Source organism: Grampus griseus (genome assembly GCF_964374135.1).
Source record: "Grampus griseus genome assembly, chromosome: 8".
In the NCBI taxonomy this organism is placed as follows: domain Eukaryota; kingdom Metazoa; phylum Chordata; class Mammalia; order Artiodactyla; family Delphinidae; genus Grampus; species Grampus griseus.
In genome coordinates this window covers 80,269,608-80,295,096 of record NC_139002.1, presented here as the reverse complement: position 1 = coordinate 80,295,096, position 25,489 = coordinate 80,269,608, and the positions used below count along the sequence as shown (strand labels likewise).

Below are 25,489 nucleotides of genomic sequence, written 5' to 3'. Positions count from 1 at the left end.
GTGACCTAAGTGTCAAGAAGTAAGAAAAGCAGAAGAAAAAGGTACCTGAGTTTAGCGGTGCCTTCGGGGTATTGAATAACGATAGGCGTTTAAACATTTAAAACGTTTGAGTAGCTTTAGTTCAGTAGCCCACAGTTTCATTATGGGATGAGATGCCTTGTCTCCTAAAGTAACTACGGTGTGTTAGGTCGTGGACTAGGAGTTAGAAGATTGGTGGTGAACAGGACAGACTAGATCTTTGCCCTTGTAAATGTTCTTTTCTGGTGGGGAAGACCATGAATACTTAAGGAAGCAGCATAATATAAGGTACTGCAGTGGCTCTCACATTTGCACGTGCATCAAAATCATCCAGAGAGCTTGTTAACACCCCTAGAGTGTCTGATTAGTAGGTCTGGAGTAGAACCCAAGACTGTACCTCTCTATCAGATTCCCGGATGATGCTAGAACGAAGGCCCAATGCAGCCAAAAATTTAAAAACAAAAATTAATTAGTTAAAAAAATGAAAAGGTAACAAATAAGATAATTTGAAGGATGAGAGCTAGAAAGAGGAAATAAACTGGATGGTGAGGGAGTAAACTGGAAGCCACTGTCATGGGGCTAAGGGTTGACATTTGAGATGAAACCAGAAGGTGAGCGTGAACCTGCCCGGAGGGGAGCTGGGGAAACGCCTCAGAGTGGTAAACAGAAAGGAGCTTGGGTGAGCTGGGGGTAGGGGAATGAATGGTTTGGGATGAGGTTGGGGAGGAACCCAGGCACAGGTCAGGTAGGGCCTTGTTGGAGAGTGAATAGAGTTCTAAGGAGATAATAAATAAGTTAAAAAAAAAGTTATTTGGATGCTGGTACCCTGCCCCGCCCCGCCCCACCCCACCCCACCCCCGCCCGGCCCGCTGCCCCCAGGGGCAAACCTTCACTCAGTTATCTGGAAAATTTGGCCATCCAGGCAACTCATTCTCTGAAATCTCTGGTTTAGTATATTCATGGAGAGTATAATCTGTGTGTGTGTCATTGCTTAATTGTTGGCATGTAGTGACTCAGCTGGTAATTTAAATTAATAGACTGCATATAAGCACACCATTGTTCTTCTTAGATCTCAATGGAGCTTTGATTGGCACTTAAGTGGTGGTGTATTTGAATTAATTACTGTAGCTGAGAAAGAGCTGGGAAAACACATTGGGGAAAAAAATGTAGTTGTGATGTGCTGTAGGAGTGAAAGGAATACATTCAGTGTGAGAGTGAGGCTGGAATCAGTGCTCCTGGACTTAGAGAATGAAGGAATGGACGCCAAGTAGTCACAGACACCTGGGGTTCTGTCTGCACCGCCGCACCCTTGGGAGGTGTGGTCAGCCAGGAGCCCCACCTGCTCTTGAGGGAGCCCACCCTCCCGCCCCTTCCTTCCCAGCAGGGGGAATAGTCACATTGTAGGTGCCCTTTCCCATCTATCAGCATCCTAGCCCAGTCAGTTCCACCTCAGGCGGTCTCTTTCTCACATGTTTACACACATCCTCTTTAAACCTTGTGTTTCTTTTCCTTTTCTCTTTTAAATCTTGCCCAGTTACCTCAGGAAATTCTCTCCCTTTCTTTGTTCTATTCCCAGAGCCAAAATAAGAAAGAAAAAATGCTAGTCCTGGTTTATGAGATTCATGCTCTGATAAGCCTATTGACAAGTGATCTAATTACCAAATCCTGTGGCTAATCTATTTCCTGATTACATGGTGGCATTGGACAGTGTATTTACTTGATCTCTGAGAAGCTTTTCCTTCAGATTCTTCCCTCCCTTTCCTGATCATTCCCTTCCTCTTTCTGTTCCTCCAATTGAGTTATTTCTAAACCTTTGTTTCTCAGCCATTTTCTTTCTATTTCTGCATGTCCTCTCTGGACGAGGCCACCCACTCTGGAGTTTTCATTCTCCCGTGACTTTACCCCTCCCTGACATTGTGCCTCAATTCTGGGCTGGCATTTTTTACCATCCAACACATAACAACTCATGACCTGACAGAGCCAACACACTCTGCCCTCCTGTCATGTCCCTAACTGATGGCAGCATCCCCCTCCCAGATCTGTGGGCAAAAAACCACGGTGTCATCTTCGAGGTTCAACTTTACCTTTTCCCCAGCCTCTAATCACTACGTTCTGCTGGTTCTGCCTCTGAGGGGGCTCTTTTCTTCCTTTTCCTCTCTGGCCATTGTGCTGTTGTATCTCTCCCTCTCAACCTTCTCGCTTCCAGGATCACCCTTTTATAAAACCACCCAAATGGGCTTGTGCATTTGTTGGCTTCTGAGCGCCAGGCACATAGAGAGTGCTCAAAAAGGACTGGTCTGATCCTCCTTATTCAGAAAAGAATTCAAGATAGCTTTTACCAAAATGCTTAAGATAAAATACAAAATAACTGGCTAGAAGACTGGGACTATCCCCTACCCCCAGATTAGGACCAGAGAAGATCAACTGAAGACAGGAATTCCTGAAGCTGCCCATCTAATGTATATACATTTGTGAAAGAGGGGGTTACAATTTTGGCTCAGAAAATCTTAGTAGCTGATGGGAAGAGGGAGAGAGAATCCACTTCTGTGATTCCGCATTGTCTGTAAGATAGAAAGGACACACTGTGCAGGAGAAACACAGCTCTTCTTGGAACTGAGGTCAGAGAGAAGTTTTTCCCAAGGGCTCTGCTGAAGGGAACACTGTGTGGCTTCATGAATCATAACCTCATCTCATTCTTACAGTATCCATAGCAATCCGTTTCGTGGCGCTGCTGCTTCTGACCTCATTCAGCGTGGGCCAGTAGCAGAGTGCCAGTGTGTCATTTCAATCAAGGTAGTCGTAAAGGTGTAGAGAAGGTAAACGTCGTGCCCATCCACCAGAATTTCTTTGTAAAGCAGCCTTCTTTATGTTCCTTAAACAATTTTCCATAGCTCCTGGTTTCTGTCCTCAAGTTCTTTATTATACGGCCATTCAGTGTGCTCTGTAATCTGAGCCTATGTTATCCTTCTGGGTTTGCCCCTGACCTGTGAACTCCACATCCCAGCCAGACCAGCCTACTTGCTGTCCTTCACACATGCTGTTCCTTTAGCATCAGAGGCCCTGCCTTCTACCTTTTTACCTGGTTTGCATACAGCTCCTTTCTTCCCGCCCCCTAAGATCAGAGGGAATGTTTTAATCATCAAGCCAATAAAGATATGTTGAACAACAAAAAAAGCTGTGAGTTCTTTACATAAAACTGAACATATTAATCCATCAATACATCAACACCTTTTTTTTTTTTTTTTTTGCTGTACGCGGGCCTCTCACTGTCGTGGCCTCTCCCCTTGCGGAGCACAGGCTCCGGACGCGCAGGCTCAGCGGCCATGGCTCATGGGCCCAGACGCTCCGCGGCATGTGGGATCTTCCCGGACCGGGGCACAAACCCACGTCCCCTGCATCGGCAGGCGGACTCTTAACCACTGCGCCACCAGGGAAGCCCCATCAACACCTTTTAAAGGTGTCCAGAATTCCATTTTACGGTTTGGCCTCATTTTAAACATAAGACTTCTTCAAGGACCAATATCCTTAATGAGTAAAAAGAGACTTTTCATGCATTTACTGAGTTAAGCACAGGTAGCATTTGTTTGTTTCTTTCCGTGTTTTGGTTGTAGTACTTGTTCATTAGCTGAGCTACAGTTGAGGGGCTCAGCCAGCTCTTACCCATTAACTTCAGAATCTAAGCACCATTGAACACGTTGTTTCTGGGGAAGTTATTTTCCCCAGTCCCAAAGCATACTGCTAAAATATTACTGCCACGTGCTCTAGTTTAAGGTAGTAGAAAGAACCCTGAACTGGGATTTATCGTTTTGATTCTGATCTTGGTTCTTTGATTAATTAAATATTTAACCCCTCTGGGCCTCTTGCCTCATTATTAAAATGAGATGATTAGATTAGATGGTGATGGGGGATGATAATAATAAAAACAATAATAGTTGACTTTGTGTTTGCTGTGGGCTAGGTAACTGTGCTGGGCACTGGCTGGAGGTTACATCCTCTAATCCTCACAGCGATGTTCTGAATTCAGAGTGTTATCCCCATTTACACTTGAAGAAACTGAGGCACAGAGAAATTAAGGGTTATACAGGGTTATAACAGGATGATTATAACAGGGTTATACAGCCAGTGAGCGAGCAGAGCTGTGTTCAAACCCAGGGCTCTTGGTCAGGCTTCTGGGAGAAACTTTTAATCACTCTGCTTTCTAGTTCAGTGGTTCTTTGAGATGCTATTTATAGGACAAAGCCTGTAGTTTGAATTTTTGAGGAAGAAAAATTAGTTTTACTGCAATCCAATTTTACATCATTCCTCCCAAGCTATTTTTAAATCCAGGAACTTGTATTGAAATGAAAGCTTTGCTCTCTTTCTTGCTTTTTCCCAAATGTGTTTGCATGTAAGGTTATTACTCGGTTATAGCAGTAGACTTTGGGAGGAAATCTGTCATTAATGCCCTTTGCTGTTCATAAACAATGTGTTCTTGATGTCTGTCCCAGACGCAGATCAGGTGTCAGTTGTCAAGATGAAGATATTTTATATGCCTCTCCTTTCTTTTCTCCTGCAGCCAGGCCTTTGACTATCTTTAGATGGTTGGGAAATTAAGCCTTTTTAAACATTTCTCTTTTTTGGGAAATGCTAAGTAAGTACTTGTTACATGACTGTTAAAGCATTTAATGTAGTGTCTGGCATGTCATTCATTAAACTGTGGCCACACATTGAGCTAGAGGCTTGGGGTACATTCGTGAGCAAAACACAGACCCTGCCCTAATGGAACAGAAGGTCTAGGTGGAGGAGCAGGAAATTGATCAAAGTGATATTTACAAACACTACAGATGCTCATGTTTTCCATATTATTATTATCATCATAATATTATACGGATGAGGAATTAGCCTTTTATTTAAGCCCTCCCCAAGGTAATCCAAACCAAGATTTCCACTTCTTCCCATCATAACTCCTTCAACACTATTCAGTCATATCTATAGCTGTTAGTGGGATGATGATTTAATTTATCATCCAAATGACCACCCCTTTGAAAGTGAAAAGGAGGACTATTAATAATTATGTTGAGGGCTTCCCTGGTGGCGCAGTGGTTGAGAGTCCGCCTGCCGATGCGGGGGGCGCGGGTTCGTGCCCCGGTCCGGGAGGATCCCACGTGCCGCGGAGCGGCTGGGCCCGTGAGCCATGGCCGCTGAGCCTGCGCGTCCGGAGCCTGTGCTCCGCAAGGGGAGAGGCCACACACACACACAAAATAATAATAATAATAATTATGCTGAGACAATAGATGTAAACTGGGATTGTCCAAGGCAGACTGGAGTGAGTTGTCATCCTCCTTATTGGTATCTGAATTGGCCTCCTAATCTGCAACATTCTTTAATTGTGGTTAAGCTCTTTATGGGGGCGGGTGGGGGGGAGAGAGGGAGAGTGTGTGTGTGTGTGTGTGTGCGTGCGTGTGTGTGCGCGTGCATGCACCCATGCACAAATGGATCGGAAGTGTGTACCTGGTTTCACTGGAGGTTGGGGGGATTAAAGATCCTCCTCCTTATAGGAATTTATTTTCTAAGACATTATTTCTTCTTGGTTTCCAATTTAATAACAAAACTGCTTCAACAAAACATCAAGTCAGCTGAGGAATTGAGAGGTTTTCCTGGATGGACATTCTAAAGCAATAACTTTTTTTTTTTTTAACTATCCATTGTGCCTTTATTTTTTAATTTTTTATTGGAGTATAGTTGATTTACAATGTTGTGTGAGTTTCAGGTGTACAACAAACTGAATCAGCTATATGTATACATGTATCTACTCTTTTTTAGATTCTTTTCCCATATAGTCATTTTCCCATATAGGTCATTACAGAGTATTGTGTTTTGGAGTTCCTAGTGTGTATGTGTGTCTCTCTCTTTCTTTTTATTAAACAGATTTCAGGGTAGCCTATTGTTTTCTGTCCAGGGTAAAAAACAAAGGACCATATGACCCATAATGATTGCAAAAGTTAAAAGGAAAGTGAAGTGCTTTGTGACCTGAACTTCTTAGAACGTGAAGACTTATCACAAATAGAGCTGTCCAGAAGTATGAGAAAACCAGACTTGAGAATCTTTGCTCCCAAAGATCCAGGATCAACTCAGATTTGATTGCCTAGCTGCTTCTATATTGACTTTAATGAGTTGTAAGTCATTCCCAAGGGAATATCTTGAATGACTTTTTATCAACTGGCATTATCAATGTCTGTTGTCTAATAGTCAACAGAAATGATTGTCATCCCAGTTACAATTTTGAGTCATTCATCTATGGATAGAATACACTTTACAAGCCTTTTAAAAAATGGCCACCAGAGTGGAGAAGCGGGAAGGTGTGTGTGGTGTGTGTGTATTGCATGCCTCCTGGCTTGAAGGGAAGCAATCGCCCCACAAAGCCTGCATTACAGGAATGGTGAAACCCCAGAGTCTGCCCCTGGGTTCAGGCCTTGACGGTTGGCAGCTGGTCTTCAGGGTATAGACTGCCTCATCATAATGAGGTCAGTGCCTCAGTGTCTTGGAAATTGAAGCTCCTCTTGCCTGGGATGATTATTGGATGTGCAAACAGTGTTTATTGGGAGGCCTCTTTTGGATTTGGGGCATTAGAAAGGATTTACTGAAGTGTAGATTTTTTGGTGGGGGGGGGTCTTTTTTGTTTTTAACCTTCAAATCACTACATTATTGAAGGATGGTTTTGTCAGGTTATTTATAAACATTTTATGTAAGTGGAAATTTGTCATGCTGTTATCATATATTTCTAGAAATCTCGATAGAGCCCAGGGTAGCCAAGTAGAAATTTAGCTAACTCAGCTGATTTATCCACAGTTCTGTTGAAACAGTTGAAAAGTAATACTGTAATAAAGTCTTTTAAATGTGTGCCTGTATGTCTCTTCCTCTCCCTCCCTCCCTCCCTCTCTCTCTCTCTTTTTAATAAAGAAAGTTCAGGGTAGCTCACTGTGACATTCTCTCATATTGCTACTGTCAGTTTTAGAAAACCAATGTCACTAAAATATGAAAGTACTGGGGTGTACTTGAAGGAAGTACTTTAAAGGTTACTAAATCCATTCTGCCAACCTGGTGGTGCTGGGGAAGCAGCTGGAGTTTTGAATCCATTTGGCAGGAGGAATAAAAAGATTTGGCTTGAATACCCAAGTCCTTGAACTCATGGATCTTGCTATATTACACAGACAATATATATGAACTTAAAACTACACGATATATATGAACTTGCGACTTTGCCATCAGGAAGACAGAAGCCCACGAGTGCAGGAACAAAATTTCGTGAGACAATACTTACCTTTATTACATTTGATGTATTCTGATATTTTTCTATTTTATTCTCTGTTCCTTCTTATTTCAATTGAAAAAAAAAGTTGGCTATGACCCATTAAAATGATTTCACTGCCCATTAATTGGTTGTGAGCTGAAGTTTAAAAAAATGAGCGTCTGAACAGCAGTTTTTGTGGGTGGGTGTGCATGTTTGAAGGCAAGGACCATGAAGTAATGTTTTCCTATCAGTGGTGTTAATAAGTGTAGCTATAATAAAACATCAACCGTTTAGTTAATTAGAATATTTACCATAATAAATGCTGTGGGATTGATTTCTTTGTGAATAGTGCATTTTGTCTGCTAGGATGAAGTAACTGAGTGTTTCCAATCAGCCCAGACGACAATCCTTACTATCCTTCTTGTTGATGTTAAATGGACTATTGAAATTGCATTCTGTCTGTGTGTCTTGGCTGATAATGAGCACTGTTTTGTCATCATTAGGGTTACCAGAACAGCTGTTAACACCCAAAGAATGCCTGAGAACACCCGTTCAGTAGCGAGAAAACAAGGAATATTATCATTTAACCCTTGTCTGTTCCATGTGATGCCAGATGCTAGGGGTCCTCGATCAAACTATAGAAAGGAATGTTCTTTTTGTCTTTGGTATTCATTGTTCTTTGCCATTTAGTAAACAGTGCTCCGGATTTAGAGTATTTTATATTTTCCTCTTTAGAACACATCTCACACTTGAAAACAGGCTCTGTTTAAAAAGACAAAAAACAAAAAAGCCCCGAAAACAAGTGGAACTTCTTTCAGTATTAGAAAATACTATTGAATTAGCCTAACTAGCTTTATTTATTTATTTATTTTTTTATTTTTTGCAGTACGCGGGCCTCTCACTGTTGTGGCCTCTCCCGTTGTGGAGCACAGGCTCCGGACGCGCAGGCTCAGTGGCCGTGGCTCATGGGCCCAGCCGCTCCACGGCATGTGGGACCTTCCCAGACCAGGGCACAAACCCGTGTCCCCTGCATCGGCAGGCGGACTCTCAACCACTGCGCCACCAGGGAAGCCCTAGCTTTATTTTTTAAGTTGCCCTTTTGAGGATGTGTAATTTAAGTGACACCTGCCTTTCGTGGGGGTGTGAGGTTTACACATTGGTGTTTTGCTCTCTCTCTTTTCTACCTTGTTGGGTTAACATCTCCTTGAAGAACACAACCTTCAGTGTCTCCTAGGCTGTATTGCTTCACTGAGACCATAAACAATTACAGCATAAAATATTACCTTTGGAAATGAAGTCATGCATCTTTCTTAATTGCTGAACCCTTGTAATTCTGAAGGGGGTATGTTTAAGTCCTCACTCACACACTTGCTAACACAAGCAAATGTGCCTGCACGTATAGGAAAAAAGTGAATCGCAGGGTTTCTTATTTTCTACTAATTATGCACGAAATATGCAGGAGCAGGAATGCCAAAGTAGGAGTCATAATGATAGATTTGGGAAGGACCTTCGAAGTTAGCAAGTTCAGAATATTTTTCAGTAGAGGAGGTTGAGTTCTGGAGGAGCTGGGATTTGTTCTTCCTAATAACTTCCTTTCCTTTCATCCCATGGCAGTAGATGGCTGCTAAAATGATCTTTCTGCAGCAAACGTGACATGCTTAAACTTCCTCTGGCAGCTTTCCATGCTTTTAGAATAAAGTTATGATTTCTAGAGGTCATACACGAAGGCCTTTGGGGACATACTTTCTGCTTGCCTTGGTAGCTTCTCTTGCCAGTTATATCCATTGTGCTTAGAATACTCCAATTCCTGTGTAGTTTTATCTCCTTGACCACTCTGGTTTTATCTCATTTAACATGATATTCCCACTGCCTGGAAGGCACCCTCTACCCAAACAAACAAGTTATCTGATTCAGAGGCTTTCAATTTTTTTTTTTCCTATGAATCCAGTGATGACTATGTTTTACATCATGACCCAATATATATATATGAAATGTAAATAATTGTCATGAAACAATATTTATTCTTTTTCTGTGTGATGTGCTTAACTTTGATATTAACTGTTCCTTATATTTCTTTTTATAAGATGCCATTTGTCACCCACTGAATAGATTTCACATCCCTCTCTGTGCTGCCAGCTTCCTGCGGGAAGGTTGGAAGCGTTTGGGGAATGTTTTTGGTTGCACTAATTAGTGCACCAGGGCACCAGGGATACCAAGCACCCAATAGTGAGCTAGGCAAGACAAGACTGTCTTGCATAACGAAGAACTGTCCTGCACAAAAGCCAATTGCATCTCTGTTGGGAAATAGTGCCGACATAACGAGTGAGACCAGAGATTGAAATAGCAGCTCTCTATAAAGTAATATCTGCCCTTTCCAACTTGGTACCACCGCCCTGCCTTTGGAAGTCTCTCTCTGGTCCCACGTTAGGTTGACCATCTTCCCTCACTCTGCCACGCGGATCACAGTACTTACTGCTTTGTTATTGCAGAGTGCCCTTAGGATAAACACTCTGTCTTCTTTGTCTTTATCTACCTGGGACCGAGCATACAGTCAGTTGCAAACCTAATAGGTGCTCAGTAAAGAGAGAACGAAGAGGCTTGGCCCAGTGTCCTGCAAGTGGATAGCAGAGGCTGGAAAAACGAGCAAAAAACAACAAAAAAGGCAACAAAACAAAACGCAAAAAACCTGCAGGTTTCCTGACTCTGAAGCCAAGCCAGTGCTGTGCATCACGTTATTTGGTTTTGGGCAAGTCCTGGAAAAGAGGATTTCTAGCCACAGGATGAATTATTTTTTCCTGTGGGAGAAATGTGAAGAGGTAGTATATATATACTTATTTATAAAAGGCCAACACAAGAATTGATGTTTAACTTATTGATATGTACAGTAAAATACATACTTTTAGTATACAGTTCTAAGAGTTTTGATAAAGGTATACAATCATGTAACCACCAGTCAAAATCAAGATATACAGAGCATTTCCTGTGGGCCAAACTTTCCCTTTGTAGCCGACCTTTCTCCTAACCCATCCATTTATACTTAGCATTGCTGGGTCATAGTCATAAGTATCTGTTTAATTTTATAAGAAACTGCCAGACTGTTTTCCAGAATGGTTGTACCGCTAGCAGTGTATGAGAGTTCCCGTTCTTCTGTATCCTCACTAGCACTTGTTATTGTCAGGTTTTTTTTTTTAGCCATTCTGATAGCTGAGTGCTATCTCCTTGTGATTTGATTTGCATTTCCCTAATGACTAATGTTGAACATCTTTTTATGTGCTTTTTGCCATTTGTGTGATCTTCTTGGGTGAAGCGCCTATTCAAATATTTTTGTCCATTTAAAAATCAGGTTTATTTTCTTACTGAGTTTTGAGTGTTCTTTCTGTGTTATAGATACAAATCTTTTATCCCATAGTGTTTTGTGAATGTTTTTTTCCAGTTTGTTTTGTATTTTTTCATTTTCATAACAGTGTCAATAGAGCTTTGGAAGTCTTTAGTGGAAGAATGCTAAAAGGTTCTAAAACAGGGGTTTTAATCCATGAAAGTAGAAGATCATAAAATGAATTAAACATTCTTCTCTATATCTCCTGTAGCCAAAACTTTTTACTGTATTTTTATTATTTTTTAAGATTTGAAGACTATATACTAGGACATTCAAATACCTTAAACAGATAATGACTTTACAAGGTGGTAACTTTTCTTGGCAGTGATTAACATTTATCTATTAAGTGACAGTATGGTTGTTGTAGCGGTTCTCCTCTTAAGGATTGCAAGGCTTGGAGAATCAAGTGTTAGATCTGTCCGCTGGGAAGCACTGAGCCTTTGTGCTTGAAACACCAGGGAAGATGCCAGATAGTACGGAGCCAGTTTATCCTGCTGCCTAAAATAAGAGTAGAGATATTTCACATGGCATCAGAAGGGTGTCCATCATGCCATCTAGTTGGATTCTAGCAGTGCAAAAACACGTTAAGGTCAGAAAAATATCTCTAGAGCAAAAGCTGACTAAAATGGCATCCACACCATTTTGGCCCCATTTCTGCAGTGTAACTAAAGAGCAGTATCTTTACACATATGTAGCTGTTCTTATTGCTTCCACAATGCAAGAATGCATTTTAGAAAGGTTAAACTTAATTACATATTGCAACAATGTCTCAAGCAGTAATAGGTTAAGAATAGAATGGAGTGATGGATTTTAATTAAAAGAGTAAAAAAGAGAACTGTGAATATATCTTTTGATATAAAAGCTTCACCATCCTAGCACAGTGTCTTGCACCCATGTGGATAATTGGGTGCTTTGTACATATTTGTTAAATGGGTGACAGTATATCTCCTTGTCTCTGGAAAAGAGACTTAACTAACCTCTTTTCCTTTTGGCACGGTGATTTCCAGGTGTGAAGTTCCCCTCCCATGATGTATGGCCTGCCCAAAATAGCATTGAGATATATTAAGTACTTATGCTTTCATTAAAATATATTTTCAGAGAATTTTTTTTCCATTTTGCAAATGAAGAGTCTTAGGCATCAAGAGATACCTATGTTCAGAACGATAGCATTTCATGTTGGCAAAAATACATACCATCCAGAGAAAAAGAACCTGGAATGACACCCATGAAATAGGACAGTGGTTATTTCTGGGTATTGATATTGTGGATGCTTTTCCCTGTATTTCAATTCTTTAAAAACAGTGAACATAGGTTGCTTTGTTATTATAAAAGTAGGGAGCAAAAGAGATCACTTGCCCAAAGATATGGAACCCTGTCAGAAAAGAAATTAAACTCTATATAAGCTTTGTCTAGACCTTTGGTGGTGTATGTGTTATCTATGCTACTTGTGCGTGAGAGAGACATTCCCTTCCAATGTGTTCTACCCAGGCTATTTTTCAAATTTAGTTTTAGTTTTTTGTTTTTGTTCAGACAATAGACATCTGTTAATTGGAGAGCGGCCTGAAAATTTTTGGTGGATGACAAGACCCTAGAAAAGTCATTGGAATAGTATTAGTTCTTAATCATTATCAGCATGTGTCTGTTGAGTCTAAGGACATCACCACCACTTTCTGGAGAATATATTAGAGAATGATGTTTTCTCTAGAACCTGTTTGTAATTTATTAAACATAATTTATCAACTTCTCAGACTGCTGGGTAATATTTGACTTACTATTAACATTATGGCAGCAGCAGTGTAGTTTTATCTAACACAAATAGGAAGGCTTATTCAAAGTTAGATAACGTGGGTCAATCACAGTATATTAAAATTAAATAATTCCATGGCAAAAGGCCCAGACCAGCAAGCATGTGGTGGCAGAGTCCACGGTGGTACACGCTGGGCCAACAGCAAACAGGTTAGGCTCGCTTTGGGAGCATTTTACAAGGTACCTTGTTGAAACATGATGTTCCTCTCTACTCTGTAGATACTTTAATATTAATGAATTTTATGAGGGAAAAAAAAGATGAGAGTGTAAGCACTGGGGAGATTTAGCAGTTTGAATTAAACAGTTGCGCCATTTCACTGTTAATTTTGAAATCAGTGACTGCTGGTGTTGGAGCATTCACCTTTATTTTCCTCGTGGGGTGATGTGCTTTTGCATTTTTGATCTTTGTTGTAAAAATTGGGGAATATTGCATTGGGTGTTATATGCAGGCGTGTGCCCTGTACCAGTTGGTGTACGTTGAAAGGCCCCACTATAAAGAAATCTGTTAGGGAACCAGTATGTATAGAAAAGATACATTCAGGCATTTCCCCCCTACTAAGCAAAAGCTCTAGGTTCTGTGCCCTGCTTCATCACTTACCCTGCTGGACGTCCTCCTGATCTTTCTGAAAATGGCTCTTGTCTTTCCTGTCCTTCTAACAATTTCCTATAAGAATGTAATTTCCTCCCTCCCTCCCTTCTCCGTTAACAACTGGGCTTCAACATTTTTCTTTTAAAACAAAGTACTTGATCTCAAAGAGCTCTTCTATCTTAACAGCTTGGACTCCTGGAGTTCTGGAGTTTAGAATCCAGTTTTGTAGTTAGGAACGACTCCAGGTTCTAGACCTTCTGCACCATTTAGTGTTTCCCTTGTGTAAAAGTGGTTTCTTCTCTGGGAAGGAAGGCCACCAAAGGCGGTGAGATTCTTGGCCTGCTGGCTCTCTGTCCACCAGATTCACACAGCTTCCAGGAGCAGCCAGAACACGGAGGATGATGAGATAACACCTATTATTTATTTAGCTTCTTATGTGATGAATCTGATCTTCTGCTCTTCACAGCATTCTACAAGGTTTAGTTACCACTTCCTCCGTTTATCCAAATGAAGAAGCTAGGAATCAGAAAAGGTGAACAGCTTGCCCAAGATCACAGAGCTAGTGCTGGTGAATCGATAGGTAAGCCTTTGTCTCCCAAGCCTGCACCCTTCCATCCATGCTGGGCTGGCTTCAAGTAAAGCCGTCAGTTCTCTTGAAATTACTCTTCAGAGGTGTTTATGAGTTGGTGGTGCTCTGACCTTGTAAGATTATTTTGTTTTCCATGGTACACTTATTTTCGTTGTAGGAACGCAGGATGGTAGATCTCTGGGTTTAGTTACAGATATTCCTGGCAAGATTGTGTTGCTCATAATGAATGTCAAGGCACTGACCTAGAGGTGTTACCTTCTAGCTGAAAATTTTCTATATATACCACTTTTTTACTTTTGTATTTTAGTAATTTATAGGCAGATGAGCCCAATATATTTGTAATTATTGGCTTAGGACTTCCATTTGTAAATGGTTACAGTTAACTCATCACCCCCAGCATCCTTTCCAGCCTCAAGCTCTCTTGCCAGTATTGGTGATGTCAGGTCTGGAATATACTCTTAAGGCTGTCTGTAGGTTGTTTATCACCATTAGTCCTCATTATTTTAAATGAGTACCCACCCACCTTATACTCTGTAACTACATGTTTCCAGAGCTTCTCTGGAGATAACATCTTCCAGGTCCCCCCTCCCTTTCTTTTATTTATTTACTTTTTTCTCTTCCTTATTCACAAATGCTTTGTAACTGAGGCCTAGAAAATATGATGGAAAATACCTAGAAAGATAGAACTCTGAGTCTGTGAAATTCAGATCAATTTGGAAACAAGTGTTGTTTCTGAACCTGAAGTTTTGAAACAAAACCTCACCACGTGTTTAACACTTATTAGTTTGTAAATATGGAGTCCCACTAATTGCATTTATAGCTCACAGCAAAGCTACCTGTTATGTCTTGTTACTCTGAGGGGGGAAAAATGAGACAGTTATATAGATGTACGCATTTTTAAAAACTGGAATGCAGGGAAGAGTGTGGTATAAATTCTCTCATAATCATGTGTCTTTTCTGATGAGGCAGTCAGTCAGTTTTTCTGTTGCTGTGATACTCACCTGAATTCAGGTGTGCCAAACTTAAGAGGAAACAGTATGGAGTGCCTCCTTTTGTAAAGTAATAAATTATAGTTGTCCATTCTCCTTTTATTGGAATGACTAAAGAACACCAAAATTGTGTGATGTTTTACAGAATCACTGCTTACTCATTATTATTTTACTTTTCAACGTGAGTAAAAGTTTTGTTGTATTCTTAAGAGTGAATTTATTCGTTAAGGGCAAATGTGCTCCAGTGGGAGTGACTCAGTAGTTTTATAATGGCAAACTAGTAGTCTTTAAATTTTGCGTTGTGGTAAATTTTTCAGAAACATGCCTTTTCCATCAATTGAACCTCATATATCTTCATCAGGGAGGATGAGCCCCTCCATGAAAACTACCAAAAAAAAAAAAAAGTGAATCACAGAAGTATATAATGTCAGGCCAGGAAGACCCCCAATCAATCAGTTCAACTCCCCCATTTTACAGATGAGCAAACTGAGGCCCAGGATGAAACAATATTCCATCTGACCCCTATTTGGGTGCTATTTCTCTCGCACATTGCTCCAGTGTTTATGAAAAATGAAGGGTTCCCCCTCCCCCTTCTCCAGGGATAATGATAGCTGATTAAATTAGTATCAGGGCCTACATTTAAAAATAATAATTCCTTGAAAAGTATATTAATTTTGTTTTTCTTGTAAGTTATCTTTAGTAGAATTTGAGTTGTTTTTAATGATAGACAATTTTGGAATGCATGTGAATCCGTATGGTCTTGGGATTTGTCTCCAGAGAATTTTCAGAACTTTGTTTCTTCAATGGCTAAAGCTATTTATAGTTCTTTTATTTTTTTATTTTTTTTGCGGTACGCGGGCGTCTCACTGTTGTGGCCTCTCCCGTTGCGGAGCACAGGCTCCGGACGCGCAGCCTCAGTGGCCATGGCTCACGGGCCCAGCTGCTCCGCGGCACGTGGGATCCTCCCGGACCGGGGCACGTACCTGTGTCCCCTGCATCGGCAGGCGGACTCTCAACCACTGCGCCACCAGGGAAGCCCTATAGTTCTTTTTTTAAATCATCAATCAGAAGCGCTCTTCCTGAGATTCATTGATGATTGTGCCAAGGGCTTGGAGGCAGTATCCCTCCCTCTTTTTAACCTTGGTGGGACTCAGGGTTTGCTTTATGTCTTAACTACTTACTGGAGCAAAGTAGCAGGATTCAAATGATATTTTAGAAGACTCAGAGTTTGGAGTTAAGATCTTGGACTGTGGAGCTCACATGTCCTGTTACATCACTCGTTGGTGGCCTCAGGGAGGTTACTTTGCCCCAGTAAGCCTTGGTTTCCCCAATCGTAAAGTGAGATTTGATATGCAGTCTTATCCCATGATCAATATTCTCAACATGTTAGCTGCTACTGCTGTTTTTGCAACTGCCATTCTTATTATTCCCAAGCCAAGAAGTTTTCCAAACCTGCCTTGGGAAGGGCTAGTAAGAAGAGATGCAAGTACCGTTTCGAAATGTTCGTGAGAGGAAAGATGGGGAGAAGGGACTCACCTACCTTGATACTCAAGGTGTCCTTTAAAGGAGATTTTTACCTGACCAAAGTAGTGAAAAGAACAGTGGTATTGTTGTCGGCTGGTTTTTGTGTGCTTGATGTCTCTTCCACCTCCTTAGACTATTATGTCTAATCCAGTTGTGGGAAAGTCACACATGTGAATTTTCATGGTGGTTTCTAGAAAGGAGAGACCTGTGGGCTGAGCCAGAGAATTTAACAGCAAATAAGAGGCAGATGCATCTGGGTAAGGCAGGCAACCCAGAGCCTGCGGGGGCTGTCCCTGGTGAGGCTGCCTTCAGCTGCCTTTTACAGTGTCCAGATTAAGTAGAGTGTGGAAGGAGAAAGCCAGTTCAAAAGGCAGCTGCCAGGGAAGAAGGAAATGGTTAATAAAGAATTTTTTTCAGCTGCTTGCACTAGTTAATTGTCAAGTGATATCGTCGAGTGAGTACCCTCCTTGCTGCTGTCTCTTTAAGGAAAAACTGGAAATGGACCGCATACCTGTCATGTATGCACTTGTTTGTAGCCTGCATCTGTTCATAGGCTAAAAATGAAATCTACTTACAGCTATTACCTGGAGGACTTTTATAGGTTTTGCAGAAAATACGACTGGGGTACAGTTAGGACCTGTTTTATTATCCCTGACAGTGGCTTAAGAAGCCACCCATACCTGCAGATCTCTTTTATCAAGTTCTGGGTGTTCATTTGTTTATTTTTATCAGGTACAGCACTTTGAACACCAGAGCAATGAAAAGCCACACCGGCTCACTCATTGTAGGTCTTTGGAGACATTTTTTTCCAAGAATACTTAAAGGGTGAAAACCCAGGATCTGGGTATGTTATAAATGATGGGACGTAATTTATAATAAAAGATTTAGCTTTTCTGTTTTCTGAGCATTGCATTCTGAAACTGAATTATGACTATTCCTACGTCTGTCTCATTTTTCTTGCTTCTTTACAAAATTTCAGCACCTAATTATTTTTCTGTTGACTTAAGTGCTTTAAGTCTAATATCACTTAGTTAACAATTTTCTTAACTTTGTTTTCCAGGGATATCAGCATGAACAACATTACTCAGTTACCAGAAGATGCATTTAAGAACTTCCCTTTTCTAGAGGAGCTGTAAGTATTCTTTCGAGAAATGTTTTTTGTTCATTTGTTTGTTTCTCCTGTTCTCTTTGGGAGCTCTTATGACAGAGATAGTCTACTGTTTCTCAGGGGGCACTCAGAGAGCTTGGTTCAGTGGCCTTTGTACAGAGGAAATCATATGTCTTGGGGCAAAACAAATTTGAGTTTTTAAGAAGTACGATTGCTGAAGTTATTTTTGAAAGCCAGAACGAAAAGTGCTACTTCCATAGGACTTTTTTTGCCGCAATTATTATGACCATGAATGCTGCAGTGACACAGGTTAATTACAGTGTTATCCCAAGAAAACAAGGCTGCAGTGTAATTACCATGGTTGCCACAGGAGTTGCTGTGTGGATAACAGAGCCATAAAGAATAATCCAAAGTATTTCAGGGTCATGATGCAGCAGACAACCTCTACGTGAACGAGCAGAAAACTGTCTCCTTGGACATTGGCAGGTGGTCTTGGGGGTTGGGCTGAGGACATAGCGCATCTTACGGGTCTCTGAGAACATCTTTAACATTAAGGCTGTTTCCGAGCTTGGCGGTGGCATCTCACTGCCAATTTAACAGTTTCTGAAATTGGAAATTTAACAGTTTAAAATTTCCAATTTAACAGTTTACATGGGGGAAAATTTCTTTCCACCTGTTATAACCTCCATTTTGTTTTGCTCTCCACACTTATTTGAAGTTCATCACCCAAATAAGCATTTTTAGATTTTATAGGAATTGGGAACGGTAGATTTTTAGAATCCAGGTTAAAAAAATAAAAGCAGAGTTGACTCATGTTAAATGGAGGCTTTTAAAAACGGCTAAGCCAGTGGGTTATGTAATATGTAGAGGCAAGAAGGTGACAGTTTGATGGTAAGAACATCAAAGAGCTATGGCCCTGAAGGAATCTAAATTCATATTACGGATTGTGCCCTGCAGCCAGCTGTTGAGTATTAGATCCAAGTCAGTGACTGTCTCCTATCTTAACTCGGCCCCTCCCCGCACATGGGGAACAGGAATCAAATATAAGCCAAGCGGGTTGTGCTCGCTGCTTCTGACAGAGTATTGAAACAGCAGTTAAGGATTTAATGAAGTTAAGGAGAAGTTTTTCTTCCCACACTGCTTAGTTGAACATAATGTTCCCACAGAAAAAATTGGACAGAGATTATGTGCCACTTCCAAGCTTGTGAACTGGGTCAAGTTACTTAACCTCCCTCTGTTCAGTTTCTTTGTCTTTAAGGTGCAGATAAGACAGAATGAATTAAATAGATGTTAAATACTTAGGACAGTGCATGAAGCAGAGTGAGTGTTATGTAAATGATGGCTGGTATTTATTTCACTATTTTAAAAGTGCCTAAAGGGGAAACAAAGCTGCAGCCTATATACCAACTGTTGCCCTTGGTACAAGGTTTAAATGTATGTTTTACTTTATTTTTGCCTTCTTTTTCCTTGAGTGAACATTAATTCTTTTGTAAGAAATACCTCTTCAGTTTTAATTAAACATTTAAATTCAATGAAAAAGCAGTGAACTATGTATTTGAATCCCTCACTTCCCACTCACCCAATCGAGCTCTAGGATGCTTCACCTATTTCTTTTTATTTCACATACAGTTTTAGACTTCAGGATTAGTCTCCCTTTACAGAAGTAATTATACAGCGAAAGGCCATTAATGAGCAGTTGTTCAGCCATTGTATCACCACCAGGGATGTGAGACGCACCGGGTGGGAAACAGAGAAGCCCTCCTTGCTCTGGGTGGGCGGTGTGTGCCGACCAGTTTGTTGCCAGCCAGTGCACTCGGAGGGATTTGGTAGTGGGTGCCTGGATGCGGAGTACGCCCTGGTTAATCTCTGCTTTGTGAAGTTCGCATCTTGGATTTCTTAAAATCTCAAATGACCGAGCATATGTCAAGCTCATGAATTCTGTCAACCGAGAGTTTTAATTGGAACCAAATTGGATTTGACTGCTAGTCCTTTGTAGGAGATCATGTTCTCTCTGCATTCTGCTCATGGCAGTGAGGAAGCCCATCAAATCAAGTCTGTACAGCTTCTCCAAATACTGTATGGGATTTCAAACATGAATTCAGTCAGGAGAGTTGATGGTTAATTTTACAGAATTCTTCAGAATAGTCTTTAATATGCTGGGAATACTTAAGGCATTCAAGAAATTTCTAACATAGAAATTTCTTTTCTATGTTAATAGAAATAACATAGAAATTTCTTTTCTATGTTAATAGAATCAGGGTAAAAAGCCCATGTTTTTTCTTTATAAAACACTGCAGTTGGGTTCGACATTCCAAAATGATGCTGCATGAGTATTGTAATATTTCATAAACAGCGTCACCCTTTGTCCAGAAGTCATCTGGAAGTCATTTAAGTGTGATTGTGAAGCTAAAGTGCCCTGAGCAGAAATGAGTGATTTACTGAGGTTTTTTTTTTTTTTTCCCCATGATAGTTAATAAGGTGCGCTTTACAAGAGGTGACTGGTTTGGCCGAATTTTATATGCTAACCCAGAATGCTGGGAATATTGGGTGGAATCACTTCCCAACTTAATAAGTGTTTGTAGACACTTACACATTCACTTATTCTTTCGACAAACACTGAATCCTGCTCTGTGCCAGGTCCTGTGGTCGGTGTCAGGGATACCGAGGCAAGTAAGTATGGTGTTTGTCCTTGGAGCTGACAGTTTGTCTAGAGCTGTGCTGTAGCCACAGGTGGTTATTTAAATCAAGATTTACAAAAATTAAAATTAAATGAAAAACCCAGCTCTTGGGCTTCCCTGGTGGCGCAGTGGTTGGGAGTCCGCCTGCGATGCAGGGGACACAGGTTCGTGCCCCGGTCTGGGAAGATCCCACATGCCGTGGAGCGGCTAGGCCCGTGAGCCATGGCCGCTGAGCCTGCGCGTCCGGAGCCTGTTGCTCCGCAACGGGAGAGGCCACAGCCGTGAGAGGCCCGCGTACCGCAAAAACAAACAAACAAACAAAAAAAAACACCCAGTTCTTTAGTTGAATTAGCCATCTTTCATGTGCTCAGTAACCACCTGTGCCTAGTGGCTATTGTGATGGACCGTGTGGATATAGAAATTTTCCATCATTGCAGGAAGTTCAGTTGGATAACATGGGTCCAGAGGAAGAGGTGGAACAAACACTTGGTGCGACGTGGTAAAGACGGTCCAACAAGTGAATGCTGGGTCAGCAGAAGCCTGAAATAACCTGTTTACTTGAGACTGGAGGATTTGGGAAAAGCTTTCCAGAATAGCTTCAGCTGAGTTTTGAAGGACACGTGGGAATTAGCCAGGTGAGGATGAGTAGTCAGGGAGCTCCAGGAAGACCCTTATAGCATGTGCAAAGGCCTGGAGGTAGACATTTCAGAAGTGTTAGGACACTTAGGAAGTGTTAGGAAGTTGTTAGTTATTCCAGTTGAAATACAGAGAAATGTGAAATACTGAAAGGTAGAGAAATGTTAGGAGATGTGGCCAGATCATCAGGGGCCTTTTGTGTGTGTGTGTGTGTGTGTGTGTGTGTGTGTGTGCGCGCAGTACGAGGGCCTCTCACTGTTGTGGCCTCTCCCGTTGCGGAGCACAGGCTCTGGACGCGCAGGCTCAGTGGCCATGGCTCACGGGCCCAGCTGCTCTGCGGCATGTGGGATCTTCCCGGACCGGGGCACAAACACGTGTCCCCTGCATCGGCAGGCGGACTCTCAACACTGCGCCACCAGGGAAGCCCCCATCAGGGGACTTTTTAAGCTAAGGATTCCAGACTTTATCCTGAAGGAGTTGAATTGGGTATGAGGGTGAGCGATAGGGAGGCGACTAGGATTCTTTGTCCTGAATGACTAGATGCCATTCACTGATATTTTTTCCCCCTTCTTTCTCTGGGTATCTTAAAACATAGGGTCTGGCCCTAAATTCAATACATAAAATGTCTAAAATCTTGGGACAGTCTCTTGTTTCCTCAGTTTCCTACTCTTTAAAATGGGACTCTTCACTGTAGTATTGTAAAGGGAAGAGGGGATTATTTACATAAAAGTGCTTTGTGACCATAAAGTGCTACATTTCCATGAGTAATGTAAATTTCACTAATCCCCTTAAACATTGCAGTCTTTCTTGAAGTATTTGGGGGAGAGGTTGTTTTGCCTGGAGATGGGAGTTGGAGTGGGCCGATACAGATTTCTGTTAGCGACGTGAAAGGAAAGGCAGAATTTTTGGGAAATATTAATTTAGCATCCACAGGATTGGTTATCTTATGTGATGCTGCCACAACTATTTTTGGCTCTCCTTGGGACCTGTCAGGGCATTGGTAGCCATTTAGGGAATGGCTGAAATGTGGAGTTGTGAAATTGATTTAATTAGAAACAGCAGAAGGAATATCCAACTACTTTTCTGTAGCCTCCCACTGAGAAATCCATGGATGTTACTTTGAGCTTAGATGTTGCAACAGCAGTGGAAACCGTTGCCAGCTTTGGCACTTGCACAGTTATTGTTTAATACATACTATAAGACTGGGCTAGTTCTATCCATTTCAAAATGTACTTTGACTTTGGAACTCTTTGCAATGCTAAAGTGAAAATTAGGTCTCTGAGTACTCGTTTTTTTTGGTGCGTAGGACAATTAATTCTAAGTAGAGGCATTACTGTACAAAAGAGGACTAGTAAGTAATTTGAACAGGGAGATACAGAGTGGGTCAAAACTAAAAATTTTAAATACTTTAATTTAGCCAATACTTACATATAAAACTGTATACACACACATACATGCACACAATATTCAATGTGTGTACATTTTTTTCTGAGCCTTTTGAAAGTAAGTTGTAATCATAATTTTCCTTTGTCTCTAAATAGTGCATTGTTTATTCCAAAAACACAAGGACTTTTGCTTAAATAATTGCAGTACTGTTGTCAAACTCAGAAAACTAGCATTGATATGTATTATCTGGTCTGTAATTCTTGTTCAGATTTGATAGCTGTTCCACTAATATTCTTTTTTTTTTTTTTTCTTGTGATACGCGGGCCTCTCACTGTTGTGGCCTCTCCTGTTGCGGAGCACAGGCTCCGGACGTGCAGGCTCAGCGGCCATGGCTCACAGGCCCAGCCGCTCCGCGGCATGTGGGATCTTCCCAGACCAGGGCATGAACCCGTGTCCCCTGCATCGGCAGGCGGACTCTCAACCACTGCGCCACCAGGGAAGCCCCTCCTCTTAATTTCCAAGCTATGATACGGCCTCAAGAGGCACAGGATTGGAAGGAAGCTTAAGAGGACATCTATTTACTACCGTCTGCAATTCTATGTCCACAGCTAACCATCAAAAGTGGTTGGCTGCCCAACATTTCCCATAGTAATAAGTTCATTGAACAAAACACTTGTTAACAAGGAGGTCTTCCTAGAATGAGGTTTTCTGGTCTAGCCACATCATCTTATAGATGAGAATATCAAGGCTCAGCAGTGAGTATGTATCTGAGCTAGAATTAGACCTACCTAGTTCAGAGCCATGTCCACTATATCCTGTCGCCTTTCATATCTCTGAGATGCATAAGTAGTCTCAAATAGTCTTACTGGGTTGTTTAGAGTTCTAGAAAATAGCTGACGATTGTTCTCTTCCAGTACTTACAAGGAATTTCCTTTGCTTCCAAACTAATGTTTGACTTGCTTAACATTTACTCCCTTGATGAAGGCTTCTCAGATAAGTTTTATCAACTGCAATAATTTCCCCCCAAAAGGCAGAAGAGTTCCTCAGTCGTTCCAGTGGTATTTGATTGTTAAAAATATTACATTCTTTGAAGCATTCTCTTGTCCCACTTTTTGGTGCTCTGATAGGATGCCTTGGTAGCGATGATCCCTACACTTGCTGTTGGGAAGTACATAATCATCTCACAGAGGAGTATCAATATTCTGATTCATACCATTCCCTGTGTGTCATGTGGAGAGCTCTCAGATTAGATTATAAGGATGAAAAGAGAAATGGAGGGACCTTGTACTAATTGGCCCTACTGTGTACCAGATAGGCCCTCCTAGAACAACCATTGTTTTGTTTCAACTCATAAAACTCTGTAAGCTATATTTATTCCCATTTTGCTGATGAGGAAGCTGAGTTTTTCCTCAGAGAGGTTGAGTAACTTTCCCAAGGTCACACAGCATGTTAGCAATGGGCCTGGTAGACATGGAAAGGATGAGGAAAGACTTATTAGACAATCCATGGATTCACCAAACTTGTGTTAGGTAAAGCGTTATGTGCAGTGTTGAATTAAACCGGGATTCTTGCCTTCGAGAGAGATGAGTGAATGGTGTTGTAGAGTTACGGGAGTTCAAAGGAGAAGGGAAATAACTTCAAGCAAAAAGATTAGGGAAGGCTTCATCAAAGAGCTGGCATTTCTGGAGAGCCTCGAGGGATAGTAGGAGTTATTCATGAGGAGGTGTGGAAAAAGGAGGATGAGCAAAGATACGGCGACAGACTGGGATAGGGAGAGGAATGCTGTGGTATTTGGTTTGCGTTTAGGGCTGAATTCCTGAAAGGAAATTATGGGAAAGAAACCTTGAAAGGAGTTCAGGGCCAGGCGGAGGACCTTTCTTGGCAGACTCATGGAGGAGTGTCAAGTTTTGAGCGGCTATGGAAGTTTTCTGAGCTAGGAAATGACTTGATCAGATGTGACCTTCCATGAGTATAATCTCATAGCAGAGGTTAGGATGCTTGGGATTAAGAGAGTGTAGGAGACTGATGAAGATGATAATGGCAATAGTCCAGTTGAGACCTGTGAGACTCTGAACTAGGGTAGATGAGAGGCAGCGAGAGGGAGGAGGGAACTCAGCCAAAGATGTTATGGGAATAGAAGCAAGAGGACATCTCAGCTGGGATGACAGGGGGTGTCGTCGATAACACTTCATTTTTAGATTACCAGGAGTCTGGTGGTGCTTTGACAAAATGAAAGACCATGCAGAAAGAGAAACTTTCAGAAGTGAAGACAGCATATGCAGTTTTTGAACATACATCTTGAATTTAGGTGAGAGGTGGGTAGGGGTGTCTGGAAATATAGGTGTGGAGTTGAGACTAGAGATTTATGGGTGTGGATTATAGAATGGAGTTTCATGGGTATAGATTTTAGAGTCTTTTATTTTGAGGGGATTACTGGAAACATTAGGTTGAAAGAGCTTGCCAAGGGAGAGAGGGTAGAAGGAAAAGGAAGGAGGCCAAAGACAACTTGTTGGGAAACACTTGAATCAGGGTGTGGGAAGAAGACCAAGTGCCAGAGAAGCAGGAGAACTAGGGCAGAGCTGTGCCCGGGGAGCTGCAGGAGGGGAGGTTTTTCACAAGAAATGAAGGATCAACATTGACATGCTAGAGAAAGGTGCCCACAGCCAGATTATGAGAAAAGGCCTTGAATTTAAGTTGTGTTTTTGTTTTTTTTTTTGCGGTATGCGGGCCTCACTGTTGTGGCCTCTCCCGTTGTGGAGCACAGGCTCCAGACGCGCAGGCTCAGCGGCCATGGCTCACGGGCCCAGCCGCTCCGCGGCATGTGGGATCTTCCCGGACCGGGGCACGAACCCGCGTCCCCTGCATTGGCAGGTGGACTCTCAACCACTGCGCCACCAGGGAAGCCCTAAGTTGTGTTTTTTCCTTAAGAGTCATTTCTACTGAGAGTTGTGAGAGTAACTTTGGGATAAAGAAGTTCATCATGAAGCAGGCATTTGGGGACTGCTAGTAGGTAGTTTCTGGTTTGGGGAGAGAAGGTAAAGTTTGGAATATGTCCTGTATCTGACAGGAGTCCACAGGGTGTAAGAGACAAAAACCCAGCTGAGGTATAATAGAGGATTTATTGTTTTATGTAGATCTAGGAAGTCTAGAGGTGGAGTTGGCTTCAGATGGTCCTGCATCTGGAGGTTTCACAGTTGTGAGAGTTTTCTCATGCTTCAGCTTCAGTTGTCTCTACTTTTGTGTTTTGGCTTTGTTCTTTGTTCTATAGTGGGAGAAATAACCTTCAGCAGCCCCCACGTACATCTTTGCATCTTGAGATCCAAGATGAATATCTAAAGTGTTCCTCGCTGCTTTCAGCAGAAAAGTCCTAGGAGAACTTTCATTGGCCAGGCTGGCTTCATGTGCCTGTCCTTGAACCAGTCACTCTCTTCTATTTGGGTTGGTATGGTCCATCCTGGGTCCTGGGCTCATCCTCACTAGGACCGCCTGGAGTAGAGAAGAAGTCCCCCAAACGAAGCAG

General features: G+C 41.7%; 1 protein-coding gene across 1 annotated transcript in view; it reads left to right on the top strand.

The window, feature by feature from the left end:
* LGR4 (leucine rich repeat containing G protein-coupled receptor 4) overlaps window positions 1-25,489 on the top strand; it is a gene marked incomplete at its 5' end in the record, with an annotated part of 101,584 nt that overhangs the window by 33,720 nt on the left and 42,375 nt on the right. Inside the window, one exon of the mRNA XM_082660961.1 lies at window positions 17,222-17,293. Within this exon, the coding sequence (XP_082517087.1) occupies window positions 17,222-17,293 (72 nt within the window). The remainder of the gene's footprint in view (window positions 1-17,221; window positions 17,294-25,489) is intronic.